Raw genomic sequence first — 22,222 nt, forward strand, 5'->3', positions numbered from 1 at the left:
GTTGAACGTTTAAACCAATAATTGAGTGAATTTAACAGACTCACTTGAACGTTAGAAGTGAATTATCTAGAGTTAGATCCCGAACAATTATCTTGCACGTATCCTATCAAAACCCTACCTTCTCCCACTGATAACCTTATTTGCTTATTCCTTGTCTCGATAGTCACTAGTCAATAGCTTTAGATTCTTAGTTAATTTTAATTACTAATCATATAAATCAAAACTGTTGATCCACCTGGATAGCAAACAAGGTAGAAACTACGAGAATACTGTTTAAATCCAATCCATGTGGATACGATATTATACTATACTATCTTTGATTAGCGAGCATAATTTAAGTGTGTTTTGCGCTCGTCAGTTTTGGCAATCATAATGAGCTTAGTTCAGCCTTTCAAAAGGAACACGATATTGCAAATTCCATGTTACTTATTGGAGTGGCAAAGGATCAATTGCAAACATAGATAAAGGAATGTTGGAATTCACTTATTGATGAGGTATCTAAATTCTGTATGAAATATGATATTTTTATGCCTAAATTTGATGAGCTTTATGTTATCCCTGGAAGATCACGTCGTAGAGTTTCCGAGTATACGGTTTTACATCACTATCACATTTAGCTATTTTATAAAATTATTGATTGGCAATTTCAAGAACTCAATAATCACTTTGATGAGGTGACAATTGATTTGCTTCTTGGAGTTGCTTGCTTGAACCCAACTGACTCTTTTTTCAATTTTGACATTGAAAAGATATTGAGATTAGTTGAGATATATCCTGATGATTTTGATACATATCCTATGGTCGACCTTCGTTTTCAGCTTCAGAATTACATTGTTGATGTCCGAGATCATGATAAAAGGTTTTAAGATCTTAGAGGACTTGGTAATCATTCCATAAAATTAGTGGAGACAAAGAAGCATAGGACTTATCCTCTTGTTTTTCAACTTCTAAAAATTTGCTTTGCTTTTGTCAGTTGCTACTGCTATAATTGAGAGAGCAATTTCGGCAATGAAGTTGATTAAGGCCGATTTGCGGAGCGGAATGAATGATGAGTTTTTGAGTTGTGATTTGGTGACTTATATATAAAAGGATGTATTTAGTCTTATTCATAATGAAGTGTCACGATCCAAAACTCGACCTGTCATGATGACGCATATTATAGTACTAGGAAAGCCGACATCTCACACATACCAACATTTTTAAAACTCAAATATGCATAAGAAAGTTTAAATAATTAAGAATTTTACAAAATACCGGATATGAACCTCGAAACTCAATACAAAATCCTCCCAAAAGATCTGGGTGTCACGGAGTACATGAGCATTCTATATATATAACAGCATAGTCTGATTCACTTTCTGGAAAGTAAGACTAAATCATAAAATCAAAAGATAGGGAAAGGGGGATCAAGGTCTACGGACGCCAAGCAACTACCTCGATGATCTCCAAACAGGTAGACTCCACGATCAACGACCGTCGTGCCCAGAAATGCCTGAATCTGCACAAGAGGTGCAGGGTGTAGTGAGAGTACAACCAACTCAGTAAGTACCAAAACTAACTATTGGACTAAAAGTAGTGACGAGCTCAGCAGGTACAGTTCAATATAGAATTAATAGTGCAGAAATATAGGCATGCTTTCAAGTTCAACAGATAAACTCAATTATGGGTGTTTAACGGGCGGGCTGGGACGGGCTGGACACAAAATAATCAGCCCGTCCATTTAACGTTGCGGGCTGAGTTAGCGGGCTGTACTTTTTCGGGGGGTTTTTGTCTGTCCGGGTTCGGGCTTAGCGGGTTTTTAGTGGGCCATGGAATTTTTTTTTTAAAAGTAAATTTTATTTTTCTTATTCAATGTTATTGATACTTAAGTGTTTGCAAACTTTTAAGGCTTAGAATTAAACTTTAAAGTTTAAAATTTGAAATTTGAAATTTGAATTTTATAATTTTAAAATTGAAATTTGAAAGTAAGTGGATACAAAAAATTATTTAATAAGACCAATAGGCAATATGTAAGGATAAAGCTCCGAAGACTTTCATTTGATATTTTTATTGAATAATATATAATACTTCAAATTAAGTTGCAAGTTCTTTTTTGATTTTGTTATTTTTGAACTTGCAAATTAAAAGTTTACAACAATTATAAAAAACAAATAGTACATCACATGCTTTGCATCATTTTTGTAAGTTCATCCATGTCAACATGAGGTTCTTGGTTTCCGGCATTGGTTGAATCAGAACCATAAACCATTATATCTCCAATTTCTTGGTCCTCCGCTTCATCTACCTCGTCACGCCCTTGATTTCGTCGTTCTAATCTTATCCAATCTCTGAAATAATAAGTAATTGAGAATTTAAGAACAATAATCAATAATATCAAGAGAGAATTAGAGTAGTAAGAGAGTGAATTGTGAAGAAAAATGAAGAAGAAGGGGGGCTATTTATAGTTTTTAAAAGGTTAAAATTGTAATTTATCAAATACTAGGGGTGGGGGGGCTATTTTCTTAAGGGGTAGGCCGAAATGGCCATTTTTTGCAAAAAAAGGGCCGTTGGCCAACGGTCATATTTGAATTTGACCGTTAGCAACGGTCAAAAAAAAAAATTAAAAACAAAACGTTAAAAATCGGGTTGAACGGGATTGTAGCCCGTTAACAACCCGTTAAAGGGTTAACGGGCTTAGCGGGTTCCGGTACACCGGTATCAAAAAATTATTCGTTTGAAACCCGCTCCCCGCTCCCCGCCCAACCCGTCCCAGCCCGCTCCCCGCCCAGCCCGCCCCCCACGCTACAGTACCGGGCTGAACCGGGTTGTAAACGGGTCAGCCCAGCCCGATTAACATGTATAAACTCAATACAAGTAAAATAGATCAACTCAGAATGATATGAGGAATGTGACATCTCTATATCTATATGCCAATGTGCATGTTGTATGTGATGCACTACAATGGAAGTCTCGTTAATTCACACTCTAAGAATACTCAGTCACTCAGTACTGTATATGGCCAATCCAGTCCAGGGAAGATCCATCCCATATATATATATCGACTGACAGTCAGTCACTCAGTATTGTGTAAGGCCAATCCAGCCCAGGGAAAATCCATCCCAAAATATAAATGATTCGGGCAAGATCCATGCCTAGGGAAGATCCATCCCTAAATATAAATTAATTACGCTCACTGTGGGTGTGCAGACTCTAGAGGGGCTCATTCAGCCCAAGCGCTATAATAAGCCAGATTCAAGCATAAATAAAATATGTTGCGACGTACAGCCCGATCCCATAAATATCACTCACAATCAGGCCCTCGGCCTCACTCAATCATCAATCTCTCCAGTCCCTCGGGCTCACAACACTCATACTAAGCAGCCCTAATCAATGATACGATATGTGACAATACACAATAACAAAGACTGAGATATGATGTGTAATGATGAATGCGACTCAGTACATAACTTGAACTAAGCAAATAACTTCAACAACTAAGGACGACCATTGTGGGTCCAAATAGTAGCTAGTCTAAACATGATTTCTAGCATGAATTAGAGCTCAAGTATTCTAACACATAGAGTACGGTAAAAATATTCAGATAGAATAGCTACACAGTTCCATCGAATCGACTAAATCACAATTTACATGGTGCACGCCCACACGTCCGTCACCTAGTATGCGTGTCACCTCAACATCAATCACATAACACTTAATTCGGGGTTTCATACCCTCAGCACCAAGTTTAGAAGTATTACTTACCTCAAACCGTGCAAACATCTACTCCAACACACCCTTGCCTCGCGAAACGGCCTCTGAATGCCTCGAATTTAGCCAAAAAGAATTCTAGACAATCAACACGAGCTAAAGGAATCAATTCTATAAGAAAATACTAAGCTCTTAATCAAAAGCCAAAAAGTCAACTCAAAAGTTGGCCCCCGGCCCACGTCTCAGAATTGGGTAAAAGTCAATATTTAAACACCCATCCAACCACGAGTCCAACCATACCAAAATTACTCAAATTTGATACCAAAACCTCGATCAAATCCTCAAAATTTGGCCTAAGAACTTTCCTCCATTTCCCCCTAATTTTCCAGCCAAGTCACTAATTAAATGATGAAATCAAAAACATAAACATGGAATTTGACCAAAACTAAGTAAAAATCACTTACCCCAATCACTCACTTGAAAATCTATCCAAGAATTGCCTCCCACCGAGCTCCCAAAATCAAATTTGTGTTATGAACTCAAACCATCATTTTTGAAATATTTAAGTCTGCCTAGGTGACCCTTCTTCGCGATCGCGGAAATTGGCTCGCGATCGCGAAGCACAACTCAGTTGCCCAAGAAATTCAAGCATACGCAAACGCGTCTCCACACCTGCGATCGCGGACCACTGCCTCGTCCGTCCTAGGCGATCGCGGCCTTCCTCACCTGACCGCAAAGAACAATGCGTGAACTCCACTGTTGTTTCACTTCTCTTGTGCGAACGCGACCCTTACCATGCGTTCGCGATGCCCAGACTCTCCAGCTTTCACGATCGCGTGCCATTACTAGCGATCGCATAGAACAAATTCCCCAACTGCCCCAATTGGCCTACGCGATCGCGGACCCTCTCACGTGATCGCGTACAAGGAAACCAGATACAGACACCAGAAAACTTCAGCACATCCCCAAGTCCAAAAAATTGATCTGTTAACTATCTGAAACTCACCCGAGGCCCCCGGGACCTCAACCAAACTTACCATCAAGTCCCAAAACATCATACGAACTTAGTTGGGTCCTCAAATCACATCAAACAATGCTAAAACCATGAATCGCGCATCGATTCAAACCTAATAAACTTTTGAACTTCTAACTTTTACATTCGATGCCAAAACCTATCAAATCACATCCGATTGACCTCAAATTTTGCACACAAATCACAAACGACACCACTGACCTAGTCCCATTCCTGGAACCCCAATCCGAGCCCGGTAACCACAAAGTCCACTCTCAGTCAAACTTTGAAATTTCCAACTTTCGCCATTCCAAGCCTAATTCAACTACGGACATTCAAATCACAATCTGAACACACTCCTAAGTCCAAAATTACCCGACGGAGCCAACGAAACCATCAAAACTCCATTCTGGAGTCGTTTACACATAAGTCAACATCCGGTCAACCATTTTAACTTAAGCTTTCAACCTTGAGACTAAGTGTCTCAACTTATTCTGAAACCTCTCCGGATCCGAACCAACTACCCCAACAAGTTATATAACAATTGTAAAGCATAAAATGAGCAGTAAATGGGGTAACGGGGCTACAACTCTCAAAATGACCATTCGGGTCGTTACATCCTCCCCCTCTTAAACAAACGTTCGTCCTCGAACGGGTCTAGAAACGTACCTGGAGTCTCAAATAGGTATGGATATCTGCTCTGCATCTCCTGCTCAGTCTCCCAAGTAGCCTCCTCAACTGGCTGACCTCTCCACTACATCTTCACTAAGGCTATGTCTTTTGACCTCAACTTTCGAACATGCCGACCCAAAATGGCCACCATCTCCACATCATAAGTCAAATCACCATCTAATTGAACCGTGCTGAAATCCAAAACATGAGACGGATTGCCGACATACTTCCAGAGCATAGAAACATGAAATACTGGATGCACACTCGACAAACTAGGTGGCAAGGCAAGCTTGTAAGCCACATCTCCAATCCTCTGAAGTACCTCAAATGGCCCAATATACCGAGGGCTCAACTTGACCTTCTTCTTGAATCTCATAACACTCTTCGTGGGTGAAACCTTGAGCAGTACCTTCTCCCCAACAATGAAAGCAACATCACGAACCTTCCTATCGGCATAACTCTTCTGTCTAGACTGCGCCGTCCGAATCCGATCAATTTAACCTTGTCCAAAGCATCCTGAACTAAGTCAGTACCCAATAGCCTAGCCTTACCCGGCTCAAATCAACCTACCGGAGATCGACACCATCTCCCATACAAAACCTCATACGGAGCCATTTGAATGCTCGACTGGTAGCTGTTATTGTAGGCAAACTCCGCGTGCGGTGGAAACTGATCCCAAGAACCCCAAAAATCAATGACACAAGTGTGTAGCATATCCTCCAATATCTTAATAGTGCGCTCGAACTGTCCGTCTGTTTGAGTGTGAAATATTATACTCAACTCAACCTGGGTGCCCAACTTTCACTGCACGGCTCTCCAAAACTACGATGTAAACTGTGTGCCCCGATCTGAAATGATGGACATCGGTACACCGTGAAGGCGAACAATCTCGCGGATGTAAATATAAGCCAATCGCTCTAAAGAATAAGTAGTCCCCACTAGAATGAAGTGCGCGGACTTGGTCAGTCGATCCACAATCACCCAAATAGCAACGAACTTCCTCGAAGTCCGTGGGAGCCCAACTACAAAATCTATGGTGATATGTTCCCATTTCCACTCTGGAATCTCTAGCCTCTGAAGTAATCCACCCGGTCTCTGATGCTCATACTTCACTTGCTGATAGTTAAGGCACTGAGCTATAAATCCCACTATATACTTCTTCATTCTCCTCCACCAATAATGCTACCTCAAGTCCTAGTGCATCTTCGCAGCACCTGAATGAATGGAATACCGCGAACTATGGGCCTCCTCAAGAATCAACTTACATAGCCCATCTACATTAGGCACACAAATCTGACCCTGCATCCTAAACACCCCATCATCCCCGATAGTAACATCCTTGGCATCACCATGCTGAATCGTGTCCTTAAGGACAAACAAATGAGGATCATCATATTGGCGCTCTCTGATGCGAGCATATAAGGAAGACCAAGAAACCACACAAGTTAGAACCCAACTGGGTTGCGAAACATCTAATCTCATGAACTAGTTGGCCAAGGCCTGAACATCAACTGCAAAAGGTCTCTCACCAACAGGAATGAATACAAGGCTACCCATACTCACCGCCTTTCTATCAAGGCATCGGCCACCACATTGGCCTTCCCGAGATGATATAGAATAGTAATATCATATTCCTTTAGCAGCTCCAACCATCTCCGCTGCCTCAAATTTAGATCCTTTTGTTTGAACAAGTGTTGGAGACTCTGATGATCCGTAAATACCTCACAAGACACACCGTAGATATAATGTCTCCAAATCTTCAATGCATGAACGATGGCAGCCAACTCCAAATCATGGACAGGGTACTTCTTCTCATGAGGCTTCAACTGACGTAAAGGATAAGCGATCACTCTACCCCCTGCATTAAGACACACCCAATACCAATCCGAGAAGCATCATAATACACTGTATAAGATCCTGAAGCTGAAGGCAACACTAGAACTGGAGTTGTGGTCAAGGCAGTCTCGAGCTTCTGAAATCTCTCCTCATACTCATCCGACCACCTAAACGGAGCACCCTTCTGGGTTAATTTGATCAAAGGCGATACAATGGACGAGAAACCCTCCACGAAGCGACGATAATAACCGGCCAAGACGAGAAAACTCTGAATCTCTGTAGCTGAGGACAGCCTAGGCCAACACTGAACCGCATCTATCTTCTTTGGGTCCACATGAATCCCCTCACTGGACACCACATGTCCCAAGAACGCTACCGAACTAAGCCAAAACTCATACTTGGAGAACTTGGCATAACGCGTCTCATCCCTCAACCGCTGCAACACAATCCTCAAATGTTGGGCATGCTCCTCCTAGTTACGAGAGTACATCAGGATATTATCAATTAATATTATGACAAACGAGTCGAGATAAGGCTGAAATACATTGTTCATCATATGCATGAATGTTGTTGGGGCATTGGTCAGCCCAAAAAACATCACAAGGAACTCATAATGACCATAACGGGCCCTGAATGTCGTCTTTAAAATATCCGAGTCCCGAATCTTCAACTGGTCATACCCAGACCTTAAATCAATCTTAGAAAACACTCTCGCTCCCTGAAGCTGGTCAAATAGATCATCAATGTGTGGCAAATGATACTTGTTCTTGATTGTAACTTTGTTCAACTGCTTATAGTCGATGCACATCCGCATAGTACCATCCTTCTTCTTCACAAACAGAACCAGTGCACCCCAAGGCAACACACTAGGCCTAATGAATCCCTTATCAAGAAGTTCCTAAAGCTGTTCTTTCAATTTCTTTAACTCAGCTAGTGCCATATGATATAGAGGAATAGAAATGGGCTGAGTGCCCGGCACCAAGTCAATATCCCTGTCGGGCAGCATGCCCGACAAGTCTGCAAGAAACACATCCGAAAAATCTTGCACCACCGGAACAAAATCAATAGTAGGAGTATCAGTACCAACATCCCTCACAAAGGCCAAATATGACAGACATCCCTTCCCAACCATCCGTTGGGCCTTCAAATATGAAATCACTCTGTTGGGAACATAATCTAGAGAACCTCTCCACTCGATCCTTGGCAACCCCGGCATCGCCAACGTCATGGTCTTAGCGTGACAATCTAGAATAGCATGACATGGAGACAACCAATCCATACCTAAGATCACGTCAAAATCAACCATACTAAGCAGCAAGAGATCAACTCTAGTCTCCAATCCCCCAATAGTCACTACACACGACCGATATACACGGTCCATAATAATAGTATCGCCCACTGCATAGATACAAGAACAAATGAAACTAAGGACTCATGGGGCATATCCAGATAATGAGCAAAATACGATGTACATACGAATAAGTGGAACTAGGGTCAAATAATACAGAAGCATCCTTGTGGCATACTGAGACAATATCTGTGATCACTGTGTCAAAAGCAACGACATCTATCCTGGCAAGAATAACATAGAATCGGGCCTGACCGCCACCTGATCAGCCTCCCCCTTTAGACGACCCCTAGATGCCTGAGACCCACCTCGAGTTGGCTGGGTGGGTGGTGAAGTAACAGGTGTTAAAGTCGTGGACTGACTCCTCTGCTGAACTTGACCTCCCGTAAGGCGGGGACAAAACCTCTTCACATGACCCAACTCTCCACACTTGAAACATCCCCTCTCAGAAAATGGCAACAAATATTGAGGCGGACCCCAAGAACTAGAATAACTGTCAGAAGAACCTGGTACAGATGAACCATGAACTGATGGTGCACGAGATGAACCATGAGATGGAAGAGCACTGAGAGATGACCAGCCCAGACGGGAACTGTATGAACCATGGCTAGACGATGCACCATGGTGAATTGGACGAACCTTCTGAGCGGGCCTATAAGGACGCCCCATGTTGTAGTAAGATTGTCCCCCCAGAATGAACACCACTAGGACCACCCGAACCTCGAGCAACCCTAATCAATGATACGAGATGTGACAATACACAATAATAGAGACTGAGATATGATGCATAATGATGAATGCGACTGAGTACATAATTGCAACTAAGAAAATAACTTCAACAACTAAGGACGACCATTGTGGGTCCAAATAGTACCAGCATATAGCCTAAATATGATTCCTAGCATGAATTACAGCTCAAGTGCTATAACACATGGAATACGGTAAAAATGTTCAGATACAATAGCTACACAGTTCCATGGAATCGACTAAATCACAATTTACACGGTGCACGCCCACACGCCTATCACCTAGCATGCGTGTCACCTCAACATCAATCACATAACACTTAATTCGGGGTTTCATACCCTCAGCGCCAAGTTTAGAAGTGTTACTTACCTCAAACCGTGCAAACCTCTACTCCAACACACCCTTGCCTCACGAAACGGCCTCTGAATGCCTCGAATATAGCCACAAATAATTCGATACAATCAACACTAGCTAAAGGAAACAATTCTATAAGAAAATACTAAGCTCTTAATCAAAAGTCAAAAAGTCAACTCAAAAGTTGGCCCCGGGCCCACATCTCAGAATCGGGTAAAAGTCACAAAATTTGAATACCCATCCAACCACGAGTCCAACCATACCAAAATTACTCAGATCCGATACCATAACCTCGATTTAATTCTCAAAATTCGGCCTAAAAACTTTATTCCATTTTCCCCTAATTTTCTACCCCTAGGTCACTAATTAAATGATGAAATCAAAGACATAAACATGGAATTTAACCACCCACTTGAAAATCTCTCCAAGAATCGCCTCCCACCGAGCTCCCAAAATTAAATATGTGTTATGAACTCAAACCCTCATTTTAAAAATATTTAAGTCTGCCCAGATGACCCTTCTTCGCGATCGCGCAACTCAGTTGCCCCAGAAATTCAAGCCTACGCGAACGCGTCTCCACACATGTAATGGCGGACCACTGCCTCCTCAGACCTACGCGATCGTGTCCTTTCTCACGCGACCGCAAGAAATAGTGCGTGAACTCCACTGCTGCTTCACTTCTCTTATGCGAACACGGCCATTGCCACGCGTTCGCGATGCCCAGACTCTCCAGCGTTCGCGATCGCGTGCCACTACTGGTGATCGCATAGAACAAATTCCCCAGCTGCCCCAATTGGCCTACGCGATCGCGGACCCTCTCACGTGATTGCGTACAGGGAAACCAGATACAGACACGAGAACACTTCAGCACATCCCCAAGTCCATAAAATTGAGGCCCCGGGGACTCAACCAAGCATACAATCAAGTCCTAAAACATCATACGAACTTAGTCGGGCCCTCAAATCACATCAAACAATGCTAAAATCATGAATCACGCATCGATTCAAGCCTAATGAACTTTTGAACTTCTAACTTCTACATTTGATGCTGAAACCTATCAAATCACATTCGATTAACCTCAAATTTTGCTCACAAGTCACAAATGACACCACGAACCTTCTCCCATTACCGGAACCCCAATCCGATCCCGGTAACCACAAAATTCACTCTTAGTCAAAATTTCAAATTTCCAACTTTCGCCATTTCAAGCTTAATTCAACTACGGACCTCCAAATCACAGTACGAACACACTCCTAAGTCCAAAATCACCCCGACGGAGCTAAAGGAACCATTAAAACTCCATTTCGGAGTCGTTTATACATAAGTCAACATCTGGTCAACCATTTCAACTTAAGCTTTCAACCTTAAGACTAAGTGTCTCAACTTATTCCGAAACCTCTTCGAACCCGAACCAACTACCCCGGCAAGTCATATAACAACTGCAAAGCATAAAATGAGCAGTAAATGGGGGAACAGGGCTACAACTCTCAAAACGACCGATCGGGTTGTTACATAAAGTTATTATGAATACCTTCCTAAATATGAAAACTCGTCGAGGAGAGTTGTAGTAAGGTACTTTTTTTAATATGATGTCGTTACTATATTTGTTTCTCTATTTACTTCTTTAAATATCGACACCACTTATGCAAAATCTTATGTACGCCCATGTTACCTTGAATTTGATAGGCTCTCTACCTATCACGATTGTTCGTTCCCTTTTTATTATTGGTTGGGCTGCCATCTCCACTTCTTGCATTCCACTGTGGCTTTTAATTTATTTTCATCTTCTAAAATCAAATAGTGTTTGATGACATGAAGGCTAACTTCTAAAAAATATGGGAGGCAACTGTTAGAGATAGCTAAGTATTTGTTATTAGTAATATTGAAAAGTTAAAAGATTATTTTAATTATTATTTTAAGGTGGATATTATTTTCACATAAAGTTAATGTACCTATAGTATGGAATGCGATGATGCCTTTGTTGATTGAATGTAGTTTTGATTATTCACAAAAGAATATAGTCAATATATAAGGTAGAACTAAAGTGAACACATCGGATGCATAAAAAGGCAAATTTATAACTTAAGGAAAAGTAAACAACACTTTTATTGCCACGCCAGCTGAAGGTTCTCCTAGTAGAAGAGTAAAACATATATCAAAGATCATAAAAAGGTCATTTAGCTTTTAATGAAACAGTCTTGGTGTACACGACATTGTTGCAGCACTTGACGCGTTCACGTACAACTTCCCACCGACCCTTGCTGACGCCCACCCGGGCTGCTCTGCTATGTTTGCACGTGCGCCTCTCGCTTGTCTCCAACGGCCACAGAATAATGCCTGGAAGACACACAAAAACACCACGGGACCAAAGAAAATGAGGGGGGGGGGGGCTGTCATGGCTACCACTGGTGAATTGAGGCCCTAGAAAGAAGCAAAGAAGAACAAGGGGGGTTGTAGCAGAGCCAGCGACAATCGCAGCTAAAACGGTCAAAGAAGTCCTAGAAAGAAAAAAGAAAAGAGAGGGTAGGGGGAGCATGAGGGGCTCATTATTCATCAGTTTGAGCTTGTAATTTTCCTCTTCAATTTCTGTGCAACTCAACGGATACTTATTATAGTATTTTTTAAATATTTAATACTAATTAGCATGTGATACACGTGCAACTCATGTATTAGAGAACTAGTTCTACTATAAACAAGAATAAGGGGTAATGAGATGGCTGTAATTGCATTTTCGAATAACTTTAGGGGTAATATATGTCTTTTTCCATTTAAAATAGCAAAAGATCAAAATTTCCGATTTCAACAGTTTTGGGCATGCCAAGGCCCAGGGATGTTAGTTTTTAGGGCGAAGTGCACCAATAGCCACTTTTAAGCCTGCTATTTAAAATATATCTACAATTTATAATATATTTAAAGATTAGCCAATTCACCCAAACTTCAAGACTAAGTGTCCTGAATTTATGAACTAGTAATTTAAAATTCAGGACATTAAATTCGAACTTCTGGACATAATTTTTGAACTTTAGGACACGATATCCTAAAGTTTGAACTTTTTGGTTTAAACTCTAGGACGTCGTATCCTAAAGTTGGAGCGAATTGGTTAATCTTTAAATGTATTATAAATTGTGGATATATTTTAAACAATGTGCTTTAAAGTGGCTACCTCGTGTCATTTTCACTTAGTTTTAAGGCCTCAAGATCGAGGCTTCCCCTTGATGGGTCGCCTGCCCTATTTGATCTATCAACCATTTGGGCTTCGGTTCACCTGTCAAAAGACAGAAGCAGAGGATAAGAAAGAAGAACCGGCAAAAGACAGCTCTGTCGCTCTCTTATCGTAGCCCTTCGTAGCCGGAACAAAGCTCTCAGAGTAAGTTCCCTGTTTCTTGCTAACAATCTTCATACGGTAAACAACACAACAAGCTTTTTTATTTACTCTCTGCAGTTTTTGGTCTAAAAAAAAAGCCTTGCCGATATAGATAGTTACATATAGTCTAGAATGAGCAGTCTTTTTAGTTGTGCTTTTGAATACTGTTACTAGTTTTGTGTTGTTGTAAAACTTTGTGATGGAGTTAATAGTGCCAACGAAGCAAACCCATGAAGGGTTTTGCTCATTTCACTCTACTCGTAAGGAAATTACTAGTAAGCGTTTGTCGGGTTGTAATAATAGGAGGTTCAGAAGCAGTTCAATAAAGGTACTTGTGGGCCAGTTGAGAAAACAGAGACAAAGTAAGGTATTTGCTATTTCAAGAAGTGAAACTTTAGGCACGAATGGTAGGTTATCATGTGTTGAAAAGAGGCCACATGTGCAAGGGAGCATATCTGAAAACTTTGAGGAATTTGAGAGTAATAATTATCTTCGTCGCTTGGTCAGGAATGGGGAATTAGAAGAAAGTTTTAAGCACCTTGAGAGTATGGTGTATGGTGGTGATATTCCTGATATTATTCCGTGTACAAGTTTGATTCGCGGGTTTTGTAGAATTGGCCAAACTAAGAAGGCTACAAGAGTTTTGGAGATTCTTGAGGATTCCGGGGCTGTTCCGGATGTTATTACTTACAATGTGCTGATTAGTGGTTATTGTAAGTCTGGAGAAATTGATAATGCTTTGAAGGTCTTGGACCGAATGAGCGTTGCACCGGATGTGGTCACGTACAATACAATTTTGCGTACCTTATGTGATGGTGGGAAATTGAAACAAGCTATGCACGTTCTCAACTGTATGTTGCAGAGGGAGTGTTATCCTGATGTGATTACCTATACAATTTTGATCGAAGCAACGTGCAAGGAAAGTGGCGTGGGGCAGGCAATGAAGCTGTTGGATGAAATGAGGAGTAAAGGATGTATACCGGATGTGGTCACTTATAATGTTCTTATCAATGGGATTTGTAAGGAAGGGAGATTGAATGAAGCTATCAAGTTTCTGAATAATATGCCATCTTATGGTTGTCAACCAAATGTTATTACGCACAATATAATATTGCGTAGTATGTGTAGTACGGGTAGATGGATGGATGCTGAGAAACTGTTGGCTGATATGGTTAGAAAAGGCTGTTCTCCTAGTGTTGTCACTTTTAACATCTTGATCAATTTTCTATGCCGGAAAGGACTGTTGGGACGAGCTATTGATTTGTTGGAGAAGATGCCTAAGTATGGGTGTACTCCAAATTCCTTGAGTTATAATCCATTGCTTCATGCATTCTGCAAAGAGAAGAAAATGGACCGGGCGATTGAGTATTTGGAAGTTATGGTGAGTAGGGGTTGTTACCCTGATATTGTGACTTATAATACGTTGCTCACAGCTTTGTGCAAAGATGGTAAGGTGGGTGTTGCAGTTGAAATCCTTAATCAACTTAGTGACAAAGGTTGTTCTCCAGTCCTAATCACTTACAATACAGTGATTGATGGACTATCCAAAGTGGGGAAAACTGAACTTGCCATTGAACTGCTGAATGAAATGCGAGAGAAAGGTCTCCAGCCTGATATAATTACCTATTCCTCGCTTGTGTCAGGTCTTAGTAGGGAAGGAAAAGTTGATGAAGCCATTAAGTTCTTTCACGACTTAGAAGGGTTGGATGTCAGGCCCAATGCTATAACCTACAACGCCATTATGTTGGGGCTGTGTAAAGCTCGCCAAACAGATCGTGCAATTGACTTCTTGGCTTATATGATTTCAAAGGGATGTAAACCTACTGAATCTACATATACTATTCTAATTGAAGGCATTGCTTATGAAGGCTTAGCGGAGGAGGCTTTGGAGTTACTGAATGAGTTGTGCTCTAGAGGAGTTATGAAGAAGAGTTCTGCTGAACAGGTGGTAGTTAAGATGTAGCTTGAACGCATACCTTCACTCACTCTGTGGCAACATATCGTGGTTCAACCTCTTGGATCACAGTTTTCTGGATATCTACTGTTAATTGCTTACAGGAGTATTTGCGGTCGCATCACCATGTAACAACCTTTTTTCTCTGTTAGCTAGAAATATGAAGTGAAAATCAATTTTGTTTGCAATTATGATAATCCTTTTTTCCAGATTGTTTTCGGCAAAAGCATACTTTTAGTTCATGATTGTTCATGTACACATCTTTTGTTCCTATGTCAGCCAATGTTTGTAGTGTGCAACCTTACATCTGATCCAGCATTCTTGAGGATAGATTTTCTCCAATATGAACAAAGTATAGTTAGTTGCATAGATGAATTTTACAAAAATCGTCCTTTTGTTTGTGGACTTGGTAGTTATGTATTTGAATGCAATGTTCGGAGGTCCTTGTGGTAGTGGTCGGAGAAGGAGACTGCATCTGTGAGTTTGCTGATAGGTTATGGTGCAACATGAAATTTGGTTTGTACAATAGCTTCTTTGCTTTCGATTTTGGTTTTCATTCTTTTTTTTCCTTTTTATTTTGGCAAAGAGCATTACCTCGATAGCAGCATAGGGAAATTGCAGCTTGCGATTTCTTGATTTTCGGTCTTTGATTCTTTCTGTTCATCGGGAGATATCTGAAACAGCAGAGTTGTATTGTATCATATCTTTTGTTGACCACAACTCTTCATAGTGAAATTTATACCCCCTTTTGTTTTTACAGCAATCTCGATTGATAAAAGCTCATGATGCGTATAGGATTAATTTTTGTTTTTCTCTTGCTTTAAACACCCCCCACCCCCACCCATTCTCCAATTCAAGAACTTATGTGGCCCAAACCCAAATGCTTTAAACACCCCCCCACCCCACCCATTCTCCAATTCAAGAACTTATGTGGCCCAAACCCAAATGTGGCCCAAACCCAAATGACCCGCCCAAGGTGCGTGAAATTTATAAGTAGCCATTTTTACAGCTGGTCAATAACATTTAGCCACATATTCAAAATTCAACTATATTTAGCCAGTAGATTCAGACGGAAACATTTCGTTGACAAAAATACCCCTCTAGTGTTTATAAAAGTTACGCGACATAGCCTAATACGTAAACTCTCACGATTATTCTTCTCGTGATTATTTTTCGTTCAATTTATCTAGAGTTAAGCTTCAATTCTTCTCGTTTCTAATTGAAATCGTAGCTGAAAATTGTTGGCTTGTTGGATATTATGCTGAATTTCATATGAAAATCCTTTATTTTGCAGTAATTTATTCTGTGATTGATTGTGCAATATATAAATGTGATTTAATTTTCAGTACTTTATGATGTCATTAAACAACAAAATGTTTGTTTGATTAAAAGGGACACGGTTAAAGGCATGCCAATATCATGTATTAATTGCAGAACTTACTGAAGTCATATGTAAAAATTTCAAATATCTAGAATATAATACTGGAAGTTTCTCTGATTCATATCAGAATAAAATAGTTTGAAAAAAAATCAGTATTTTGTATTGGATCATATGCTAAAAGTTCAAAACACAAGTATAATATATTGGACCTTTCTGAATTGATATGTAAAAGTTACAAACTCTCCAGTATATTATACTGGAAGTATCTTTGATTCAAAATAGTAAAAGACATCTAAATGTCTAGTCTTCCCCTAATGTCATGAATAAAATGTTGGATGTTAAGAATGAATTATTTGTGAACATTAAATGAAAGTTGTCATTAAATAGCTAAATGTTTGATGAATTTAATACTGCAATTTCATATGAAAATAGTTTGAAAACCGTATTAAAAGTTCAAAACACCGGTATAATATATTGGACCTTTTTGAATAGATATGTGAAAACTACAAAATCTCCAGCATATAATATTGGAAGTATCTTTGATTCATACCAGAAACACATATCTAAATGCCTAATCTTCCCCTAATGTCCTGAATAAAATATTGGATACTAAGAATGAATTATTTGTGAATATTAAATGCATCATGTCATTAAATAGCTAGATGTCTAATGAATTTAATACTGAAATTTCATATGAAAATAGTTTGAAAAGCAGTATTAAAAGTTCAAAATACCAGTATAATATACTGAAGCTTTTTGAATGCATATGTGAAAACTACAAATATCCAACATATAATATTGGAAGTATCTTTGATTCAAACAAGATAAACACATCTGAATGCCTAATCTTCTCCTAATGTCCTGAATAAAATGTTGGATACTAAGAATGAATTATTTGTGAACATTAAATGCAGTATGTGATCAAATAGTTAAATGTTTGATGAATTTAATACTGCAATTTCACATGAAAATAGATTGAACACCAGTATTTTATACTGGAGCATATGTTAAAAGTTCAAAATACCAGTATATTATACTGGATCTTTGTGAATTCATATGTAAAATCTTCAAACCTCCAGTATACAATACTGGAAGTTGCTCTGATTCATACAAGAAGCACACATGTGAATGCCTAATCTTTCCCATGTTTCCCGAATAAAATGCAGGATACTAATATTGAATCATTTGTGAACATTAAATGCAGGATGCATACAAAATTCTTTGATTATTGCTTTCAATGAAAAATGGACATCAGATTATAAGTATTTAAATCATAACACTAAGCTTCTGCTTGTAAATGACGGAATTTTATTTGACGCTTCATTAAGAAGATTTTTGAAGCTATTGAATTGGACATGAACAAGTTTGAAGCAACAATATGGTTTAATATGAACCTAGGTATAGGCAAGGGAGTACATGTAATAAAAGATGAAGAACTTAGTTCATGTATGATGCTTTTAAGATATGATCCATACTACAAAGGGAGCACATTTGTAGTTGATGTATCATAAATACTTTCTGAAATTTTTATTGGAGATTAACAAGAAGAAGGAAATGCAATAATGGAGATTGACAATCAGCAATTATTGCATCCAACAACATATATACCAAAAGAGCAACATATGCCGATTTTTCAAACTATAATAAAAAATGAGAATGTAATTCCGGTAAAAGGTCAACAATTTGAAACACCACACGCAATTGAAGGAAGAAAAAGAAAAGCAAAAGAAAAGGCAAAGGAATCGCCATCGATAATACTAAAAGAAAATGCATCATTGGATGATGTAAAATTGAGGTCTATTTTTCAAGACAAAAATACTATGATTAGATGTTTTTGCTTAGCAGCAATCAAGGAACATTTTGAGTTCTATATTAAAAGATCAAGTACCACAAGATACTCTTTGATATGCACTGATGAAAACTGTGGTTGGAATGTTCGAGGTTTCAGAATTAAGATGCCGACACTTAATAGAATAGTAAATTTTTAGAGAAACCATGAATGCTTAGTTGACATTAGAAAGTCACATCAAATCCAAGCGACTTCAAATGTGATAAGAGAATGATTGACAACTTACGAAACGTTGCTATTGAAGTAAAGTTTAAGTTTGTCATTTCAGAAATGAAAAGAGCACATGAAATAGATGTTGGGTATAAAAAAGCATAGCGTACTATTCAAAAAGGAATATCTTTATTAAGAGGAACAACATAAGAAAATTATGAGCAATTGCCTTCATATTTTTACATGATGGAACAAAAAAATCTAGGAACATATAGTGACATTAAGAGAGATGCAGAAAACAGGTACAAGAAAAACTTGTAAAATTTAGCATTTCTTTTATTTTTTGTCAATCATTATTTCCAGCATATTGCTGAATACTGGAATGATACCAGTATACTACAATGGAACTTTCTGAATTGATATGTAAAAAATAGAAACTCTCCAGCATATTATACTGGAAGTATCTTTGATTCAAATTAGAAAAACACATCTAAGTGTCCAATATTTCCCTAATGTCCTGAATACAATGCTGGATACTAAAAATGAATTATTTGTGAACATTAAATGCAGGATTTCATTAAAAATACCTAAGTGTTTGATGAATTTAATACTGCATTTTCATATGAAATATAGTTTCAAAAGCCGTATTAAAAGTTCAAAAACACCAATATAATATACTGGAATGTCACGACCCGAAATTCCCACATTCGGACCGTGATGACGCCTAATATTTCACTTGCTAGGTAAGCCAACGTTAGAATAATATTATCCATTTTAAAATAATTTTTAAATTTATTAATAACAAAGAAACAAATGCGTAAGTAAAGTCTGAAATGTAGTGAATAATCCATAAAAATAACGGTATCTAAATACCATTCCAGAATTGGTGTCACAAGTGCATGAACTTCTAGAATAATATGAATAAAGGTCTGAATAAAATAAAGCTGTCTGAAAACAAACACACAACTATAGTAAAGTAGACAGGGATTTCAGAACTGCGGACGCCGTGCAGTTATACCTCAAGTCTTCTCTGGTAGCTGAAATCCGAGCAAATCTATGGTACGTCGCTGGGACCAACTCCGAAATCTGCACAAGAAGTGCATAGTGTAGTATCAGTACAACCGCCTCCATGTACTGGTAAGTGCTGAGCCTAACCTCGACGAAGTAGTGACGAGGCTAAGGCAAGTCACTTACATTAACATGTACGCAATATTAGTAACAACAACAAATAATAGAAATAAATCAGGTAACTCATTTATAATAGTTGAAGCTAACTCAGCAACCATAACCAATTATTAATTCAACAAATTTTCGTTTGCAGCGTGCAAACCGCTCCCACATTATATTCATTTTCAATCCTCCAATATATTTATTTTAATCAAATATATATATATATATATATATATATATATATATATATATATATATATATACTTTTAAATATGTCTGTTGCGGGGTGCAATCCGATCCCCTAATATAGACTTTTAAATAAGTCTGTTGCGGCGTGCAATCTGATCCCCCAATATAGACTTTTAAATAAGTCTGTTGCGGCGTGCAATCCGATCCCCCAATATATATATATATATATATATATACACACACACACACACTTTCATTTATGTTGCGGCGTGCAACCCGTTCCCCCAATATAACTTTAAACAACTCATAAATGTAATAAAAATTACTCCAATAAATACCACGTCCAATGAGAAACTATTAAGCATCAAGGCACACAATAATTATAATTTATTTATGAACAAACAATGGTAATTAGTAATTAATTGTGAAAATCATGGAGAAAATAGGCAGTTAATATTTAGTATGCTAAATATCAAATAACAATTATGACACAAAAATCAAATAGCATGTAACAATTATCGCGAGAATTCAAGAATTTATATTTGATAAATAATAGGAGAGAAACAATTATTATAACAATTAATTCATGATTTAAAACGATTTATGATTTTTCAAGTAATTATGCAAACAATTAATTTGAAGACGTATAGACACTTGTCACCTCGCCTATACGTCGTTCACATGCATTTCACATAACGAATAGTTTAAGGGTTCTATTCCCTCAAGTCAAGGTTAACCACGACACTTACCTCGCTTTGAAAATTCTAATAAATTATTCAATCACAACTTTTCCTCTTGAATTTGTCTCCAAAAGCGTCAAATCTATTCACAGACAATTCGATATACTCAATACGAATCATAGGAATTAATTTCATATGAATTTACTAATTTTCTGGATAAAAATTCGAAATTTATTTAAATATTCAATGTCTCAAATCTCGAAAAAAACTCGCGAAATCCGAACACCCGTTCCGCTACGAGTTCAACCATACAAAAATTATCCAATTCCGATGTCAAATGGACCTTCAAATCTTAAATTTTCGTTTTTGGAAGATTTTATAAAAATCTGATTTTTCTTCCATAAATTCACGGATTCATGATGTAAATGAGTATGGAATCATGAAATATAATCAATATAGGATAAGGAACACTTACCCCAATGTTTTCCAGTGAAAATCGCCAAAGAATCGCCTTACCCGAGCTCAAAAATTGGAAATTGTTGAAAATGGGACGAATCCCATTTTTCACAACTTAAGTTCTGCTTTTTCGATTTTTACCCTTCGCGAACGTGGTCAATGCCTCGCGTTCGCGAAGAATAAGTTTGTGCTGTCCAATTTTACTCTTCGCGAACGCGAGATGCCCTTCGCGAACGCGGAGGCAAATTTTACTGACCAGCCTTTTTCCCTTCGCGAACGCGTGGCTTCTATCGCGAACGCGAAGTTTTTCACCTCGACCCTTCGCGAACGCGAAGCACAAAATGTGTCGGTCCAAATTTTCTTTTCGCGAACGCGAGACTCCCCTCACGAACGCGATGAAGGAAATCAGAAGCAGATTTCTGCAGTTTTCTCAAGTCCAAAAAATGATCCGTTAACCACCCAAAATTAACCCGAGCCATCGGGGCTCCAAACCAAACATGCACCCAAGTCCTAAAGCATCATACGAACTTGCTCGCATAATCAAATCGCCAAAATAACACTTAGAACTACGAATCGGACACCAAATCAAAAGAAATTTTCAAGAAAACTTTAAAACTTATATTTTCACAACCAGACGTCTGAATCACGTCAAATCAACTCCGTTTCTCACCAAATTTGGTAGACAAGTCATAAATATTATAGTGGACCTATACCAGGCTCCGGAACCAAAATAAGGGCTCGGTGTTAATAAATCCAATATCAGTAAATTCTTAAAAATCAATAAGCTTTCAAGCTTTTGGTTTTTTATCAAAATTCCATATCTCGGGCTAGGAACCTCGGAATTCGATTCCGGGAATACGACCAAGTACCAAATCACGATACATACCTATTGGAACTGTCAAAATACCGATCTGAGTCCGTTTGCTCAAAAAGTTGACCAAAGTCAACTCAGATGAGTTTTAAAGCTCTATTTCACATTTTAATCTATTTTTCACACGAAAACTTTCAGAAAAATTATACGGACTTTGCACGCAAGTCGAGAAATGATAAATAGTACTTTTTGAGTTCATAAAGCACATAATTAATTATTAAATTTAAAGATGACATTTTGGGTCATCACATGGAACTTTCAAAATTCATACGTAAAAACTACAAACTCCAACATATTATACTAGAAGTATATTTGATTCATACGAGAAAAACACATCTGAATGTCTAATTCTTTCCTAATGTCCCGAATAAAAATAACTATGATGACCCAAAAGGTCATCTTATGTTGAAAACTAATGAAAATAAGAATTTTTGCCTTAAAAGTTAATTTTTATTGACTTTGGTCAATATTTTTGGTAAACGGGCCTGGATCTGTACTTTGA

At 38.4% G+C, this 22,222-nt stretch overlaps 1 protein-coding gene across 1 annotated transcript; it reads left to right on the forward strand.

Moving 5' to 3' along the window:
- The first annotated feature begins 12,899 nt into the window (after positions 1-12,899).
- Positions 12,900-15,183, forward strand: LOC104091846 (pentatricopeptide repeat-containing protein At1g09900). The gene has a single exon (XM_009597279.4). It carries the CDS (start codon positions 13,220-13,222, stop codon positions 14,981-14,983), a length of 1,764 nt encoding a protein of 587 aa, XP_009595574.1. The 5' UTR covers positions 12,900-13,219; the 3' UTR covers positions 14,984-15,183.
- Positions 15,184-22,222: the final 7,039 nt, after the last annotated feature.

This window comes from Nicotiana tomentosiformis, chromosome 5 (assembly GCF_000390325.3).
Source record: "Nicotiana tomentosiformis chromosome 5, ASM39032v3, whole genome shotgun sequence".
Taxonomy (NCBI): Eukaryota; Viridiplantae; Streptophyta; class Magnoliopsida; order Solanales; family Solanaceae; genus Nicotiana; species Nicotiana tomentosiformis.